Below are 19,354 nucleotides of genomic sequence, written 5' to 3' on the forward strand. Positions count from 1 at the left end.
GCAAAGCAGATTATGGATAGGTGTGGAGGTCACAGGGTAGTTGGCATGGGTGACTTTAACTTCCCAAATATTGATTGGAACGTTTATAGGTCGAATAGTTTCGATGGGGCAGTTTTTGTGCAGTGTGTGCAGGAGGATTTCCTGACATAATATGTAGATAGGCCGACAAGAGGTGGGGCCACATTGGATTTGGTACTGAGAAATGAACCGGGCCAAGTGTTAGATTTGGTTGTGGGAGAGCACTTTGGAGATAACGACCACAATTCGGTGTCTTTCGTTATTGCAATGGAGAGGGATAGGGCCGTACAGCAGGGCAAGGTTTATAATTGGGGGAGGGGTAATTATGATGCAATTAGGCAAGAATTAGGGAGCATAAGATAGGGAGCAGAAACTGTCAGGGAAAGGCACTAATGAAAAGTGGAGCTTGTTCAAGGAACAAATACTGCGCGTCCTTGATAAATATGTCCCTGTCAGGCAGGGAGGAAATGGCCAAGTGAGGGAACCATGGTTCACAAAAGAGGTTGAATGTCTTGTCAAGAGGAAGAAGGAAGCGTATGTAAGGATGAGAAAACAAGGTTCAGTTGGGTCCATTGAGGGTTACAAGTTAGCAAGGAATGAGCTGAAAAAAGGGCTTAGGAGAGCTAGGAGGGGGCATGAGAAGTCCTTGGCGGGTTGGATCAAGGAAAACCCCAAGGCTTTTTACTCTTATGTGAGGAATAAAAGAATGACCAGGGTGAGGTTAGGGCTGGTCAAGGACAGTAGTGGGAACTTGTGCATGGAGTCAGAAGAGATAGGAGAGGCGATGAATGAACACTTTTCTTCAGTGTTCACCAAGGAGAGGGGCCATGTTTTTGAGGATGAGTGTGTGATACAGGCTGATAGGCTGAAGGAGGCAGATGTTCTGAGGGAAGATGTATTAGCAATTTTGAAAAACCTGAAGGTCGATAAGTCCCCTGGGCCAGATGAGATATATCCTAGGATTCTTTGGGGGGCAAGGGATGAGATTGCAGAGCCTTTGGCTTTGATCTTTGGGTCCTCACTGTCCACGGGGATAGTGCCAGAGGACTGGAGAGTGACGAATATTGTTCCTCTGTTCAAGAAAGGAAATAGGAATGACCTTGGTAATTATAAGCCGGTTAGTCTTACTTCGGTGGTCGGTAAATTAATGGAAAAGGTCCTGAGGGATAGGATTTACGACCATTTAGAAAGATGCAGCTTAATCTGGGATAGTCAACACGGATTCATGAAGGGTAAGTCTTGCCTCACAAATTTGATAGAATTTTTTGAGGAGGTAACTAAGTGTGTCGATGAAGGTAGAGCAGTTGATGTCATATACATGGATTTTAGTAAGGCGTTTGACAAGGTCCCCCATGGTCGGCTCATGAAGAAAGTAAGGAGGTGTGGGATAGAGGGAAATTTGGCCGATTGGATAAGTAACTGGCTATCTCATAGAAAACAGAGGGTGGTGGTGGATGGAAAATTTTCAGACTGGAGACCAGTTACCAGCGGTGTACCACAAGGATCAGTGCTGGGTCCTCTGCTATTTGTGATTTTTATAAATGACTTGGAGGAGGGGGCTGAAGGGTGGATCAGTAAATTTGCGGATGACACCAAGATTGGTGGAGTAGTGGATGAGGTGGAGGGCTGTTGTAGGCTGCAAAGAGACATTGATAGGATGCAGAGCTGGGCCGAAAAATGGCAGATGGAGTTTAACCCTGATAAGTGTGAGGTGATTCATTTTGGTAGGACAAATTTGAATGCGGATTACAGGGTCAAAGGTAGGGTTCTGAGGAATGTGGAGGATCAGAGATCTTGGGGTTGATATCCACAGATCTCTGAAGGTTGCCACTCAAGTGGATAGAGCCATGAAGAAGGCCTATAGTGTGTTAGCTTTTATTAACAGGGGGTTGGAGTTTAAGAGCCGTGGGGTTATGCTGCAACTGTACAGGACCTTGGTGAAGCCACATTTGGAATATTGTATGCAGTTCTGGTCACCTCACTATAAGAAGGATGTGGGAGCATTGAAAAGAGTGCAAAGGAGATTTACCAGGATGCTGCCAGGTTTGGAGGGTAGGTCTTATGAGGAAAGGTTGAGGGAGCTAGGGCTTTTCTCTTTAGAGCGGAGGAGGTTGAGAGGCGACTTAATTGAGGTTTATAAGATGATGAGGGGGATAGATAGAGTGGACGTTCAGAGACTATTTCCTCGGGTGGATGTAGCTGTTACTCGGGGGCATAACTATAAGGTTCGTGGTGGAAGATATAGGAAGGATGTCCTAGGTAGGTTCTTTACTCAGAGAGTGGTTGGGTGTGGAATGGACTGCCTGCTGCGATAGTGGAGTCGGACACTTTAGGAACTTTCAAGCGGTTATTGGATAGGCACATGGAGCACATTAGAATGATAGGGAGTGGGATAGCTTGATCTTGGTTTCGGAAAAGGTTCGGCACATCGGGGCTGAAGGGCCTGTCCTGTGCTGTACTGTTCTATGTTCCTTAGCTACCCTCTTCCTCCTTACATACACATAAAAAGCCTTGGGATTCTCCTCAATTCTGCCTGCCAATTATATTTCATGGCCCCTTTTGGACCTCCCAAGTCCCTGTTTAAGCTCTTTCCTGCAATCTTTGTATTCCTCAAGAGCATTATCTGTTTTCAATATCCTGAAATTAAACATGCCTCCTCTTTCTTTTTGACTAAGCTCACAATCTCTCTAATCATCGAGGGTCCCCAAATCTTGCCATCTTTACCCTTCCTTTTTTTTTTAAAAACAGGGACATACTTGTCCTGAATTGTTAACAACTGACTTTTAAAAGACTCCCACATATCGGATATGGATTTACCTCAAACAACCTCCCTCAGTCTACATTCCCTGACTCCTGCTTAATACTGTCATAGTTAGCCTTCCCCCAGTTTAGTATTTTCAATCTGAGACTACTTCTTTCCTTTTCTACAAGTATTTTGAAACTTATAGAATTGTGATCACTTTTCCCCAAAATGCTCCCCCCACTGAGACATCAATGACTTGTCTGGGCTCATTTCCCAGAACCAAGTCTAAGATTGTCCAGCTTGGGAAGGGGCTATCTACATATTGCCTCAAGAAGCACTCTTGGACACACTGAACAAACTCTGCCCCACCCAAGGCCCTGGCACTAATGGACTCCCAGTCTATGCTGGGGAAGTTAAAAATCACCCATCACAACAACCCTCTTGTTTTTACATCTACCCATAATCTGCTGACATATCAGTTCCTCCACTTCACGCTTGTTCTTGGGAGGTCTGCAGGACAACCCCAACAGTGTGTTTGCACTGCTCCTGTTCCCGAGTTCTACCCATATGGCCTCGCTGCATGATCTCACCAAGGCGCCCTCCCTCTCTAAAGCAACACACCCACCTCTTTTGTCACTCTCTCTACCTCACCTGAAGCATCTAAATCCTGGAATGCTAAGCTGCCAGTCCTGCCCTTCTTTCACCCAAGTCTCCATAATTGCCACAACAACATACATCGACATCAAACACCTAGTACTTCAGATGGCAGCAGGATAGCGAACTGTTCCAGAAGAAATAAGCAGACACTGCCTCATGTGTCATTTAGGAAAGCCTCCAAGTGCTTCAGAATGAAAAATTGCATTGTGAGGACCTGCATAAGCACCAAACAAGTGGGTCATTAATTTCTTCCAGGCAGAATTCCAAAGCACAAAAAGAACAGTGTGGGGGTTAAATTAATTAGCCACCAAAACGGGGTACAAGCATTGTGTTGCATGATTAACCCATGCCCATTCAAGGTCCTATGCAAACAAGCATACTGACTTTGTGCTGCCTGCTCATTTGAAGGAATGCTGTGTGCAGCAGGACTAACTGCTTTGTCACTGGTTGCACATATTAGCAAGGGGCTCAAAATTATAACTTTGTAGCAAGATGTAAAGCTAAGTCAATGTTCGTAAAGTTAGCCAGGGCCTCTTAAAGCAGAGGCTAGCAGTTATACGGAATGTGAACCTAGCCCGGGAAATGGTGAAGAATGGGACATAAGAGAATGTGGACTCAAGGTTTTTGGACCACTGTAATGCAGTCATTTGTGGAGGTGGGGAGGAGCAGAGATGTTCCATATCTGCAGCGGGACAGGAGGCCTTTTAGACACATGCAGAGCCATGGAGCTGAATGTTAGGAATCTATCCCCAAGGGCCTGTTTGCAGTTCCAAGACCTTGCATGAGTGGTCAAGGACAGTGAATGCATCATCAAATTCCATATCTTATCAAATGCACCACATGCATTCCTGCTCAAAACACCACTTTCTCATCAATTACCTATCAGCAATCTCTATCAATCAAAACTCATATCCTGAATATTCATACACTTCATTTTATTCACACACACTTAGCGCTGCTGCAAGCCTCACAACCACATCTCAATACTCGCATGCACTACCATGACAGCCATACAAGCCAAACATATTGCATGACAATCACTGATAGGGGCCAACTCACCCGAGGGCAGGGTTGTACACCATTCCACTGCAGAGAACTCAGAGGGGCACTTTGATGTGGTAGCCAACAGAAGAACGTTGATGGGTATGCACAATGAAATGCTTAGTTCATTAAGATGACTGCAAGAAAGTCTGTAATCAATGTTCAGGAGCATGGAGGATCCAACACCAACTTGAGCTCATTCCTTTCAGCGTGGAACTTGTGGTTAGCTACATTCACACACTTGTAGACCCATCCATGGTGGAAGCTCAGACTGCTGTCATAGAATCCCTACAGTGCAGGAAGAGGCCATTTGGCCCATCGAGCCTGCACCAACCACAATCCCACCCAGACCCTATCCCTGTAACCACACATATCTACCTTGCTAGTCCCCCTGACACTAAGGGGCAATTTTCCATGGCCAATCAACCTAACCCGCACATCTTTGGACTGTGGGAGGAAACCGGAGAACCCAGTGGAAACCACACAGACACTGGGAGAACATGCAAACTCCACACAGAGAGTGACCCGAGTCCGGAATTGAACCCAGGTCCCTCGTGCTGTGAGACAGCAGTGCTAACCACTGTGCCACCCCATACAAGCTTAGGTGATTGGCACATGAACTCCGCTTGCTGCCATCATGCTTGTGGACTACAGTGTGCAAAGGGGCCTGCAAGAATCTACCCTCCAACAGATTACTAGGAAAGACTGAGGTGGGTGGTTCCATGGGACAAAATCACTTTGTTCTCTGAGGCTCAGTATTCATGCTCCCATCCCTAAAACTGCAATATCCTGCCACCCAACCAGCACAGATAGCTACCACCAATGTCAAGTGGGTGCAGTTTGTTGCCAGATTTCAGGCCAGAGTTGTTTGGGTCATCCTCCAAGACCATCTGCAGGCTCCTCCCCTCCATTGTAAGTCATCAGCTTTCCATCAGGCATTGGAATGGCAATGTACATGAGCACTCTTTTTTCGTCTTTGTGCAGCATCCACAATGTCTGAAATTACTAATCAAGGCTCAATTATGCCATTAAAACACATGGGAGGGGTGCCTCTGTTATTATCCACTAACAACTGAACTGGTGCTGCAAACACCATTAAGCATCGCATTCTTAACTACCTGAGCTAACTAGTTCTGTATAGGAGCATGAAGTCAGGCCAAGACACTAAAGGATAAAGCAAATGCACAGGCTGATTAGTTGACTCTGGTACTCTCTATTAGGAAGAAACATTTCCCCTCGGAGAGTGTTAAATAACAAGGGGGCAATAGACTAAGGTATGGAGGAGATTTAGAGGGGATTTGAGGAAAAACATATTCACCCAGAGAGTGGTGGGAATCTGAACTCAATGGGCGGAGGTGGGAACCCTCACAGCTTTAGATGATCACTTGAAACACCATAGCATTGAAGGCCATGGACCAAAGTGCTGGAAAATGGGATTAGAATCGATAGGTGTTTGATGACACAATGGGCCGAAGGACTTGTGAGCTGTAAAACTATATGGCTCTATGACTTTATATACAATGTGGCATAATTTCATTTTTTAATTTGGCTTGGAATGGTTATTTTGTGACTGCTTGGAATGGTTATTTTGTGACCCCACTTGGAGTACTGTGCTCAGTTCTGGTCGCCTCACTATAGGAAGGATGTGGAAAAGATTGAAAGGGTGCAGAGGAGATTTACAAGGATGTTGCCTGGATTGAGTGGCATGCCTTATGAGGATAGGCTGAGGGAGCTCAGTCTTTTCTCCTTGGAGAGACGAAGGATGAGAGGAGACCTAATAGAGGTGTATAAGATGTTGAGAGGCATAGATCGGGTGGACTCTCGGAGGCTTTTTCCCAGGGTGGAAATGTCTGTTACGAGAGGACACAGGTTTAAGGTGCTGGGGGGTAGGTACAGGGGAGATGTTTGGGGTAAGTTTTTCACAGTAAGAAGTTTAACAACACCAGGTTAAAGTCCAACAGGTTTATTTGGTAGCAAAAGCCACACAAGCTTTCGGAGCTCTTAGCCCCTTCTTCAGGTGAGTGGGAATTCTGTTCACAAACAGAGCTTATAAAGACAGACTCAATTTACATGAATAATGGTTGGAATGTTGCATGGACCTGCAGAGTTTCACTGGCTGTCTTGTCTGGAGACAATACACATCTTTTTAGCCTGTCTTGATGCTCTCTCCACTCACATTGTTTCGTTTCTTAAAGACTTGATTAGTTGTAAGTATTCGCATTCCAACCATTATTCATGTAAATTGAGTCTGTGTCTTTATAAGCTCTGTTTGTGAACAGAATTCCCACTCACCTGAAGAAGGGGCTAAGAGCTCCAAAAGTTTGTGTGGCTTTTGCTACCAAATAAACCTGTTGGACTTTAACCTGGTGTTGTTAAACTTCTTACTTTGTTTACCCCAGTCCAACGCCGGCATCTCCACATCGTAAGTTTTTCACACAGAGGGTGGTGGGCGAGTGGAATTGGCTGCCGTCAGTGGTGGTGGAGGCGAACTCAATAGGGTCTTTTAAGAGACTCCTAGATGAGTACATGGAGCTTAATAGGATGGAGGGTTATAGGTAGGTCTAGAAGGTAGGGATGTGTTCGGCACAACTTGTGGGCCGAAGGGCCTGTTTGTGCTGTAGTTTTTCTATGTTTCTATGTTTATTTTGCATTATGGCCAAGTAGATGCTGTTGATGGTTAGTAACAGTCAGAAGGTAACTTACAAGACAGTTGGCGAAAAGGGAGGAAATTGAAGTTGGGGTTACTGGTAGCGCAAGTGGGTAAGTTCTTTATGGATAGCCAGAGCAGAAAGAGACCATCTAGGTTGTTTCTCCCTTCCCTTTTGCCAGTCTTCTACCTCCTCTTCAACTTCACTAGATATTCACCATATAGCAGGTGATAAGGTTTTTCCTTTGATGATGGAGAGGCTTGCAGCATTTAATAGAACACCAAGAAGTTCGACACTTGCTCTGCCAAATGCTGTAACATACCTCCAGAGGGGTCTGGGTAGTGGAAACGGTGTTTCAGCAGGCCAATGGTCAGCTCTATTATATTTTGTATGGCAAGATGACCTTCTGTTGTGTCAATGCTATACGTTTGCACAGATTATGTACCAGAGACGTTAGCCATGTCGTTCTCGATAGTCTTTGTTGCTCAGCAGCCAGCCTTTGGTTTGCCACGGTGACTCAAACTGGCACAGTGGGCTGCTAGAACAAAGGCATCTTAACTGCTCCCGGCATATCAGGTATTGACTTGCTCCTTATGGTCACAGACCAACTGAATGCTGAAGAAGTGGAATCTATTTTGGTTCTTACAGAGGCAAGCTACACCTGAAAACACTGTCAGCCTTCTACATCAGAGGGCAGCAACTTTTGAAAAACTGCATGTTTGCTACGGGTTGTTTGTTTGCTGGTTAAAGAATAAAATGTATTTAGTTCTCAATGAATCAAGAGTCTTAGTGACCTCCCTTCCAAAGTAGTGGTTGGCAAACTGAGGAATGTTGTAATACCTCGGTGGTAATTGTCTTGTTAAGGGCAACACACCTGATCTGGGTGAACCATCAGGACTCAGAGTGGGGAATCTCCCCAGGAAGGAGTTCTCTGAGGCAGAGGCATTCCAGAACATGTAGCAGACATGCTGCTGCTCTAGTTGATCCTTGTAAATCCTTTATTGTTCACTCACTAAGTCTCCAAAAGTGCACCATTACTATCTTTGGCCCGGAAGAAGCAAGATGCATACAATTTTAAGGTCAATCACTGGCACTGCCACTGGCAATATATACCCTGCTCTGCTCCAAAGTTACAGTTGTGGCCATGGCAGATGCCAACTTTCAGTAGGACATCCTCACTGATGCACCTGAGCTTCAAGTTGGAGGATTGTTCTCTCACTACCCTAGGTGATATTGCGGAGATCTCCATCTCGCCATTCTGTTCCTTCTTCTTCCACAAGCTTATCCTGCCTTTGGGGTCTCTCTTCATTCTTCAAGCCATCTGTGTTCCAAGGGCAATGCCTACAAACTGCCCTTATGTTTAGGAGCAACTAGTTTGTGCAAAAACCTTGAATTCTTCAGTACCTGACACATCACTACCTGCGAACTTTTATAACTTGAAACATTTATTGTAAAGGCCAAACATTTGTAGAATTGTAGCAACAGCAAGAACTCAGCCAGTAACTAACATAAGTAGATGATCCCTTTAAATAGCACTGCTTGGGGGATGGAATCCTTCCTGTAGATGAATAATTGTTCAGTTGTACGAGGCTCTGGGAGAGCATCAGCTGCAGCATTACATTTCAAAATGGCACCACTGGCATCAAATCAACATTGTGCAATTCACTTCAGAACTGTGTGCTTGCTGTAGACAATATTCTGGAATTCCTGGGGCACTTAGTGCTCTAAAAACAGATGCCAACAAGCCTAATTTCTTGTCTGCCCTCTTTTTGAGGAAGGGAGAATTCCAAGACTCACTACCCTCAGAAACAAATTCCCCTCATTTTTGTCTTAAATAGGCGACCTCTTATTTTCAAACAATGCCCCCCCCCCCCCCCCCCCCCCCCCCAAGTTCTAGATTTTCCCACAAGAGGGAACATTGCCTCCACATTCACCTGTCAAAACCCCTCAGGATCTTATCGGCTTCAATCAAATTGTCACTTACTCTTCTGAACTCTAACAAATACGAGCTTAACATGTCCAATCTTTCCACATAAGACAACTCACCCACTCCTGATAATATTTCAGTAAACCTTCTCTGAACTGCTTCTAATGCATTTACATATTTCCTTAAAAAAGGTGACCAATCCTGTACACAGTACTCCAGATGTGGTTCCATCAGTGTCTTGTACAATGAAGCATAACCTCTGTACTTTTAAAAACCTTGTGTTTATAAAGAGCAGGTACAGCATCTGCAGTAACACTTCTCATTCTGACTCAAGCTCTCTTTCAGAGGATAATGAGTGTTAATTTATATCCAGGTTTCTTCTCCTCTTCCCCAAAGGGTCGGAGGACCCACAGCTCTATTACCCAAGCCCTAGTTCCAGAGGATCATTACAATTATTTTGTAATACTACAGTTTATTCTACAATGGGGTATTTCAGTTTAATTAACCTTGGTATGGAATGAGGACAGAGAATACTTAAATGTCCAAGATGTGCAGTTTCCAAGTGTTTTCCTCTGTGCTTGCCATCACATCAAGTATTAAGCAGTTTCTTACCTAATCCAGATGTATAAATAGCTTTCACAGATTTCTTCATTTTTTGTAACACTCCACGATCCACATCCAATGCCTAAAAATAAAAAAAAGAAAACATACATGAGAGAAAGCAAACAAAGACAATTCAAAAATTTAAAACAGCTAACTAGGGCCGTTACCACCAGTTGGGACTCTTGTGTCATTTAATATATCCTGCCTTCAACCCCAAAATTGCTTTCTGTTCTTTTTACAACTTTCTCCTATTTCAACCACTTAAAACTTATGACATTTCTAACTTTTCTCAATTCTGATACAAGGTCGTTGGCCTGAAATTTTAGCTTCTTTTCTTTCCACAGTTGCTACCTGACCTACTGAGTATTTATAGCTTTTTCTGTGTTTATTTCAATATTCACAGTATTTTTCTTTTGTCCCAACAGGTTCACTTACTTGGATCACAAAATTATACATGCATACAAGTATCAGAATTAGGAGTGGGATACTTGAGCCTGCTCTGCCATTCAGCAAGATCATGGCTGATCCCATCTACCTCCAATAACATTTTATCCCCTTGTTCATCAAGAATCTATCTACCTTTGCCTTAAAAATATTTAAAAGGCTCTGCTGCCACTGCCTTTTAAGGAAGGGAGATTTCTGAAGACTCGATACCCTTAGAAAAAAATTCTCCTCACTTAAATGGATGACCTCTTGTTTTTGAACTGTGAACTCTAGTTCTAGATTCTCCCACAAGAGGAAACATCACCTCCACATCTACCTGTCAAGAACCCGAGGATCTGACAGGTTGTCTCTTACTCTTTCAAACTCTAACTAATACAAGCCTAACTGGTCAAATCTTTCCTCATAAGACAACCCACTCCTATTAATAGTTTAGTAAACCTCCGAACTACTTCTAATGTATTTACGTCCTTCCTTCAATAAGATGACATGTACTGTACACAGTACTCCAAGTGGTTTCAGCAGTGCCCTGTACAACTGAAGCATAATCTCCCTTCTTTTATAAAAACTTTGCCACATATACTGCCAGGCCTGCTGAGTTTATCCATGCAGGGGAGAGCAGGGGGCGCCCACACATGCAGGGGAGGGTGGGGTACCCGTGCAGGCTGTGGAGGTGGGGTACATGAGGATGCGTCCACAAGGAGACATGTGCCTGGACAGGGGAGGGGGGGCATGTGCATGCACATGCCCATGGGGAATACTAGACTTAGCTGGGCATACACGCACATTTAAGTTACCCAGTTGTCATCGAGAGATTTAGACACGTCTTCAGAACATTAGTCCAGATCTTTGGATTACTAGCCTGTAAGATAACTTTGGTATCGTTCCCTAAAGAATTTGATCCTAGATTAATGTTCCCGATTTATAATCAGTCTTAGACATGGATCTCAACTATAAATTATAAATCAACAATCCAATTAATGCTGACTTATGGTGACACTGCTGAATTGATTGAAACACTGTTGTTCGTTTCATTGAGTAACTCTGTATATTGATTGTGTTATTCAAACTTGGGAAACCCTATCTACAACTATTTTATTTATTAATTGTTGATATTTTCATTGTTTAACTTTAATTGTGATCATTTTAGTTTGTAGTCAATAAATAATTGTCAGTGCATGACTTATTATCTGGCTCTTCGATGATACGGCAAGAAAGGGTGAATTAATCTACTCAAAATTTGGGGGGTATTCTAAATGAGGGTTAAGGTGAATGTGTATCCAATCTGAACTGGGTGAAAAAATGTTTGACAAACTGAACTTAGGTATCTTGTGCTTCTGTACAGAGGTTGGGCAGGAAACCTCGGCCAATTTCTTAGTGAAAAGTGAATTAAGAATTTGTCGGATTTCTTGGCATCAACTTGTCTAGATTTGAACTCCAACTTCCTTACAATTAGGCATGAGACTTTTTTAAAAACAGATTATCTATATCAAAATTAGCAGCACTCTTCTTGTAAACAATCAGGGTTTAATTTACCCAGGTTACATTTGAGCACCAGATTTTAAATCATACACCTTTGCCCTACAATCTTCCAAGAATTCTGGCGCCCTCCAACTTTAGCCTCATGCATCCTACACAATGAACTGCATCAGCAGCCAGTCTAGTTAATCTGGAAAATAAATGCTTTGGAATCTGGTTATTTGCCTCTATTCTGTAACACATTTTACCCAAAGTGAAAGCATTTACTTAAAAACGTTGCAGAGAAAAGAAAAATTGTGATTGATATCATAATGTCTCTGCTACTCTTAACCTTTCAGGACTTTGCCTCCATGGCATTGTTACTGCACCTGTGATTCTCAACTTCCCTTGCCCTTTCCTACACCGAATTTTATATATTTGTCAACTTTCCAGCATTCACATAAAATCTGAAAAACCTTTGCCCGCTCTTCTTCCACTTTCCTTTATTAATTAAGAAAAAGTGGGTTGCCATAGTGATAAAATACTTAAAATCTACTATTTGTACAAGTTCTTCCTTGGAGATGGTATAACTGCGTAAAAAAACTTTCAGTACCAACACAGGGTATTACTTGCCCCCAGATCTGCTGTTAAGGTCAACTGCAATATTGCCATGCACTAGCTGTGTCCTTGTGGCAGTCACCAACCATCAAATACAATTAAAGTAAAGAGAAAAAGAAGAAAATTGTACTTGATGCTCTGTTAACTCCCAAAATAGACAGTAAGTATATACGTTAGTTATACCTCTAAAAGTATGTAAATAACCTTGTGTAAAAACACATATTTAGCTACAAGTATAACCAGATGTGCAAAACATTTTCAAACCAAAAAACTGATGTTACAAAAGGTCAATGAACAAGGGGAAAATACACACATGCCAGCACCACAATATTGGAAATTTGGTTTTAAAAAATATTGTATCTGAAAAGATAATTGGGGCGGCACAGTGGTTAGCACTGCTGCCTCACAGCGCCAAGGACCTGGGTTCAATTCCAGCCTCGGGTCACTGTCTGTGTGGAGTTTGCACGTTCTCCCCGTGTCTGTTTGGAAATCCTCCGGGTGCTCCGGTTTCCTCCTACAGTCCAAAGATGTGCAGGTTAAGTTGATTGGCCATGTCAAATTGTCCCTTAGTGTCAGGGGATTAGCAGGGTAAATGGGTGGGATTGTGGTCGGTGCAGACTCAATGGGCCGAATGGCCTCCTTCTGCACTGTGGGGATTCTATGATTCTATGAATTGAAGCAAACTGGTTTCCATTACAAACGTCAAATAAAATTGAAATCACCAGTTAGAATTAATACCCAAATCATCATAATGTCTACCAACACATGTAAAACTAATTTGTTTAGTTGATATGCATGCATGGGTCCGGTTTTATACAAACATTTTGATGCTTCTGGTTATGCTAGTTATCTTCCAAAAAAACGTATGCAAGATTCATGGCTGATTAAAATCACCACACTAAGCTTATGCATGGAAATTTAACCAACAAGCAAACTCTGTTGGAATTCAGCTATTTTGTCTCTACTTGACCTTGTGAAACAGCATCTCAAATCTGAATTACTGATTTAGAAGAGACATAATTAGTTCCAGTTTTAATAATGTGCTTCCACTGCCTGCAGTTGAGTGCAATCAACATCACATGCATAAGTATGTTTCCCCCCCCCATGTGACTAATTGCTTTGCTGATAGGAAAGTAAACCAAAACTACTATCTTGGCCAATGCAGTGAAGGGAGCGGGGCGAGGATGGTCATGTTCTGGAGGCAAGCCAGCCTGAGTTACATTCAGTACTCTCGAATCTGTGCACAATCAGTGAGGACTGCCCTAAAACCAAGCAGAAGCCAAGAAAGCGGCAGATGCAATGTCAAAGTCAACAAGCCAAAACAGTAAAGTGACCTGAGCAGTTTCCATAGACCTAAGCTTTTGAATATGAGAATTCTTTGATCCATCATCCTGAAAGATGGAACTGCGAGTCTATTTGAAGACCATGTCTGCAAAACTGACCAAATGCTAAATATAGATCTCATTTACAAAAAGAAACTACTTGTATTACAATTTGAATTCTTCCCTTTCTGTTCAAGTTTCAATCACCCTCAACTCGCAGAAGATTTCATGCATATTTTTAGTTGCAGGACATCTTAAGAAGTCAAGACTAAGCAGTATTTAATGTCTTGTAACAAACATAAATGAGGTATGGTTAGTAGATGGTCCTTCACTTTATCCATCTTTAATACCAAATTTCTCCAGAAGCCAAATGCGTATGGCCCAAGAACCTGAAGCAATTTGAAATTTTTCATTAAGCATTTCATGAAATTTTCTATTTATTTTTCCTACCTGTGAGAGTTTGTGTTTTTACCCTTCCCATTGTTTTGTGTTTTTTAAAATAATGTTGTTCATCTGCAATAGCATACAGTTCTGATAAAAGGTCCCTAACTAAAAGATAAACTTGTCTGCTCTCTGCATACAAATTGTGTGGTCGGTTGAGTGCTTCCCAGCATTTTCTGTTTTCTTTCTGATTTTCAGCATCTGCGATATTTTGCTTTATTGGCACAAGTGTTGAATTTTTCAGTAAAAATAACAGTAACACTAAGTGCTCATCCATCTTTATGGAAATTGGACAGCAACTTCCAGTGACAACACATTTACAGGTAAAGGTGAAAATCAGGAAATTGCCAGAGATACAGAACCATGCTCCTTTAAAAGTTGTGCAGTAAGAGTACCTTCTGAGGGGACTCACCATTCAAATACATCGACCAGTACAAAGCTGCGGAATTTATCTGATAGACGCAGACTAAACTTTTTAGAAAAAATTAGGACTTGCCCATTCTCGTGCTGGTCGCCTTTAATGATCAGTCTCAATTACTGCCCAAACCCTCTGTCACTGAATATTAACTTTTAGCAGAATGGAGTACCATTCCATCAGATTTTAAATACTGTTGAATTTTTTTTTAAACTTTAAAAATGTAAATCATTCTTTATTGTGCCAACACCCAAAGAAAGTCTATAACTAGAACAACCCATTTTGCCACTGACTGCAAAATTCAGCCCATCATGCTTTGAGTTCAGACCCCTGAGGCACTTAATCCACTGGCAACTGTAAAGACTCAACTAGTTTTAATGCAGTGATTGAAGCTTTTGATTTATCTGGAAGTAAAGCCACTTTATTTAAACCTTGTTGCTTGAGGGTAAAGTTGCATGGAGGTGAAGCAGGTGGACACGAGCAAAAGAAGTTTCAATTGATGGTCTGTCTCAAAACTAAAAGTGCAGATTAACAAAATGTTCTTAAAAACTGGTTAAATGCGAACTATTATTTTCCAACAACCCAAAGGAAGGACAGATGCTAAGAATCAAGCACATTTTAAGCAAGAACTGACACAACTGAATGGGAAGAAAACATTATAGCTTACAGTGGAAAATTAATTGCTGCTTAGATGCACTGTAGGATTTGATAACATACTAAAGCTGTGGTGCCATGCAATTCTGCTCATTGGTTCAAATAGGAAGGACAGCAGCCTTTCTTGTTTCCCTCGGTGATTAAAGTTTGGCTCAGCTCAGTCTACTGTTGTGAAGCTGAGCTTGTGAAGTATGGTCCCTTTAAAAGCTGGTTTTGTGTCAGTGCTTGGATGTTTAAAATTCAAGTGCCTATAGGAGACAGAAATTGCAACATTTGTAACAAGGACCAAGCATCAGGATTCCCTTGATAACAGGCTTTGCAGGCTTTTGAATTTTGGCAACCTCAGTTTAATGAAGACACTCAGCTATCAGGAACCTATCAAATTTGAATCTGTTGTTATCATACCAATCCTGGTGTAGGAAAATTGATAGGTCATCACTGTTATAAAAAGAGGAACTCAAATGCCTGCCTGCAGTTCAACTGAAGGACTGCCATCTTTCAATACAGAGGGGGAAGAGCAGCTCCCTGTCAGCTAAAAAATATCTTAAGAGAACTCTCCATCTAACAAAAGGGTACCAAATTAGAAAGAGCTTACAGACAGCAGAATCGCCAGAAGAACACCAAAGGTTTTTCCAAAGCCACATTGTTTGTATTTTTTTTGAGAGTGACTAAACTGTTTTTTTTGGTAATGAATGGACCTTGTATTTATTTGAACAGCATTCCAGTAGTATCTTACTTTAATCGATATATTACTTGTTTAAAGTTCTCGGTTGGTTAAATAACTTGTTAATTATTCAGGTGTCAGGTATTTCTGTTAATGAACCTCTAAACATTAATGAAGAACAGTTAAAACCTTCCTAAACACTTAACAGATTACGAAGCAAGGTAGTCCTCTTTGGGGGATTCAGTGTGGCTTCTCAAAAGCGGATCAACCTCTGCATTGTAACACTACAGTCATGTAGGAGATACTGAAAGAAGAATCACATTCTCCCATTTCAATCAAGAGTTAAAAACAGAATAGATGCCAATTCTCCACTTTATGTACATTCAAAGACTGCAACACAGACATCATTGATTCTGTTAAAAGGCAATATAAGTATCAGTGCTTCATTTAGTTTAATTATATTCAGAATATACATTATGACGGTCACCAACACATTGCAGTCATTTTTACCAGAGCTTTGGAGGGAGTTTTAAAAACTGAATGAGCAAGCAACATTGAACGAGCAAAACAGTTCCCTTGCATATTTCCTGCCACTTCCTGCAGATCTCTGACGAAGAGTCATTCTGACTCAAAGCGTTAGCTTTGTTCTTCCTCCAGAGATGCTGTCAGATATGCTGAGAATTTCCAGCATTTTCTGTTTTTCATAGAATCCCTAGTGCAGGAGGCTGCCATTCGGCCCATCATGTCTGCACCAACCACAATCCCACCCAGGCCCTATTCCCGTAACCCAGCACATTTACCCTGCTAATCCCCTGACACTAGGGTCAATTTATAATGGCCAATCAAGCTAACCCACACATCTTGGGAGGAAACTGGAGCACCCGAAGGAAACCCACTCAGACACTGGGAGAATGTGCAATCTCCACACAGAGAGTGACCCGAGGCTGGAATTGAACCTGGGTCCCTGACGCTATGAGGCAGCAGTGCTAACCACTGTGCCGCCCTCTAGTCTCTAAACATTTCTCCTGGACGGCAAAAAGAACATATGGGCCGGAAATTTCTGGCCGTTCATACCCCACCACTGCTGCACAGAAAGATAGAAACTAGAAGCAGGAGTAGACCATTCAGCCTTTTAAACCTGCTCCACCATTCATTTTGATCATGGCTGATCATCAAATTCAATATCCTGATCTCCCTCCCTCCCCCCCCCCCCCCCTCTTTAGCCCCAAGAGCTATATTTAATATCTTCTTGAAATCAGACAATGTTTTGGCCTCAACTACTTCCTGTGGTATTCCACACATTCACCACAATGCAAGATGTGGCCTCACCAACACCCTATACAATTGCAGTAAAATATCTCTATTCCTATACTCAAATCCTCTCGTTATGAAGGCCAACAAACCACTTGCCTTCTTTACTGCCTGCTGTACCTGCACGCTTACTTTCAGCAACTGATGCACGAGGACCCCAAGTATCCATCTCTCCCAATTTACACCCATTGAAGTAATAATCTGTCTTCCTATTATTGCTACCAAAGTGGATATCACATTTATCCATATTATAATGCAATTGCCACGCATATGCCCACACACACAGCCTGTCCAAATCATGCTGAAGCATCTCTGCAACCTCCTCACAGCTCACCCTCCCACCCAACTTTATATCATCTGCAAATACAGAGATAATACATTAGTTCTCTCTTCCAAATCATTAATATATGTGAACAGTTAGGGTCCTAGCACAGATCCCTGCGGAACCCCTTGAGTCACTGACTGCCAGTCAGAAAAAGACCCATTTATGCCAACTCTTTGCTTCCTATCTGCTAACCAGCTTTCTATCCATCTGAAGACATTACGTGGAATCCTATGTGTTTAACTTTACGTAGTAGTCGGTTATGAGAGACCTTGTTGAAAACCTTCTGAAAGTCTAAATAAACCACATCCACAGGTTCTCCTTGGTTAACTCTACTAGTTACGTCCTCAAAAAATTCCAATAGATTCGTCAAGCATGATTTCCCTTTTGTGAATCCATGATGACTGTCTGATTATACCACTGCATTCCAAATGCTGAGTTATGAAATCCTTGACAATGGATCTAGCAACTTCCCCAATACCGACGTTAGGCTCATTGGTCTATAGTTCCTGGTTTTCTCTCTACCTCCCTTTTTGAATAGTGGGCTTACATTAGCTACCCTCCAACCTGTAGGAACCAACGCAGAGTCCAGAGAATTTTGGAAAATAACTCCCAATGGATCTACTATTTCCAGGGCCACTTCCTTAAGTACTCTGGGATGAAGATCAGGACCTGGAGATTTATCCACCTTCAAATCCCATCAATTTCCCCAAAACCATTTATCTACTAATGCTGATTTCCTTCAGCTCCTCACTAAAACTTGTTTCTCTCAGAACTTCTGGTACATTGCTTCAATCTTCAGAGGAAGACATGAATAGAGTACGAATTTAATTCCTCAGCCATTTCTTTATTCCCTGTTATGAATTCTCCCATTTCTGACAGTAAGGGGCCTATATTCATTTTTGTCGATCTTTCTCTCTTTACATACCAAAATAAACTTTTACAGTCAGTTTTTATGTTCCCCGCTAGGTTACTTTCATACTCTTATTTTTCCCTTTTTAATCAAGCCCTTGATTCTCCTTTGCTGAATTTTAATCTGCTCTCAATCCTCAGGCCTATTGCTTTATCTTGCCAATTTGTATTCTTCTTCCTTGAATCTGATACTATCTCTAATTTCCCTTGTTGGCCACAACTCCTTTACCACTCCTGTGCCAAACAGGAATAAACTACTTCTGGAGTTCACCTATTTGTTCTTTAAATGCCTGCCATTGCCTGTCCACCGTCTTTCCTTTCAGCAATGTTTCCCAGTCTATAATGACCAATTCATGCCTCATACCATCATAGTTACCTTTATTGAGATTCAGGACCCTGGTCTCAGAATCAACTATATCACTATCCACCTTGACAAAGAATTCTACCATATTATGACTGCGTGGGTTGCCTGCGGGTGCTTCGATTTCCTCCCACAGTCCAAGACGTGCAGGTTAGGTTGATTGGCCTTGCTAAATTGTCCTTTAGTGTCAAGGGGATTAGCAGGGTAAATAGATAGAGTTACGGGGATAGGGCCTGGGTGAGATTGATGTTGGTGTAGGCTCAATGGGCTGAATTGGCTCCTTCTGCACTGTAGTGATTCTATTCAAGTTAATAAGTTAATTGACTGAATGTCGACTTAACCAAATAGACCAATACCTTTTGTCTCTAATATGTTTTTTTTTAAACAAGAACCTATAGAAATATGAAGGTAGAGAAAAATGCCACTTTTAATGAAATAAACTTCAGTTTTATTTCCAGATCATTCCCATTTACATATTAGATGGCTCAATTTCAATCCCAGGCCCTTTTAATGAGAAAACACGGTGTTCTCTACACATGGAATATTCAGATATCTGTTACTCTTAAATGAAAGGTTTGTGTTTAATTACATGCAAATACTTCATTCAAATTCATAATCCAATTTAAGAACTAACACATGAATTTGTTGCTATTAAGTCATTCTACATTACTTCCTTTCTTGCAGCTATTATAGCATGCACTGTTATTCCCACTGCACAATTTCAATGGTGATAATTGAAAGATCTTCATTCAGTTCTCCAACTAAGTGACACAACAGCAAAAAGTTTTGTTTGTATAT

At 41.9% G+C, this 19,354-nt stretch overlaps 1 protein-coding gene across 4 annotated transcripts in view; it reads right to left on the reverse strand.

Annotated features, from left to right (window-relative positions):
• The window catches only part of asap2a (ArfGAP with SH3 domain, ankyrin repeat and PH domain 2a), a 164,836-nt gene that overhangs the window by 96,846 nt on the left and 48,636 nt on the right, over window positions 1-19,354 (reverse strand). For all 4 annotated transcript variants that reach the window (XM_078213169.1, XM_078213168.1, XM_078213167.1 and 1 more), the window contains exon 2: window positions 9,647-9,719. In XM_078213169.1, coding sequence (XP_078069295.1) covers window positions 9,647-9,719 — 73 coding nt within the window. The remainder of the gene's footprint in view (window positions 1-9,646; window positions 9,720-19,354) is intronic.

The sequence above is a fragment of the Mustelus asterias genome, chromosome 5, assembly GCF_964213995.1.
Source record: "Mustelus asterias chromosome 5, sMusAst1.hap1.1, whole genome shotgun sequence".
Classification (NCBI taxonomy): Eukaryota; Metazoa; Chordata; class Chondrichthyes; order Carcharhiniformes; family Triakidae; genus Mustelus; species Mustelus asterias.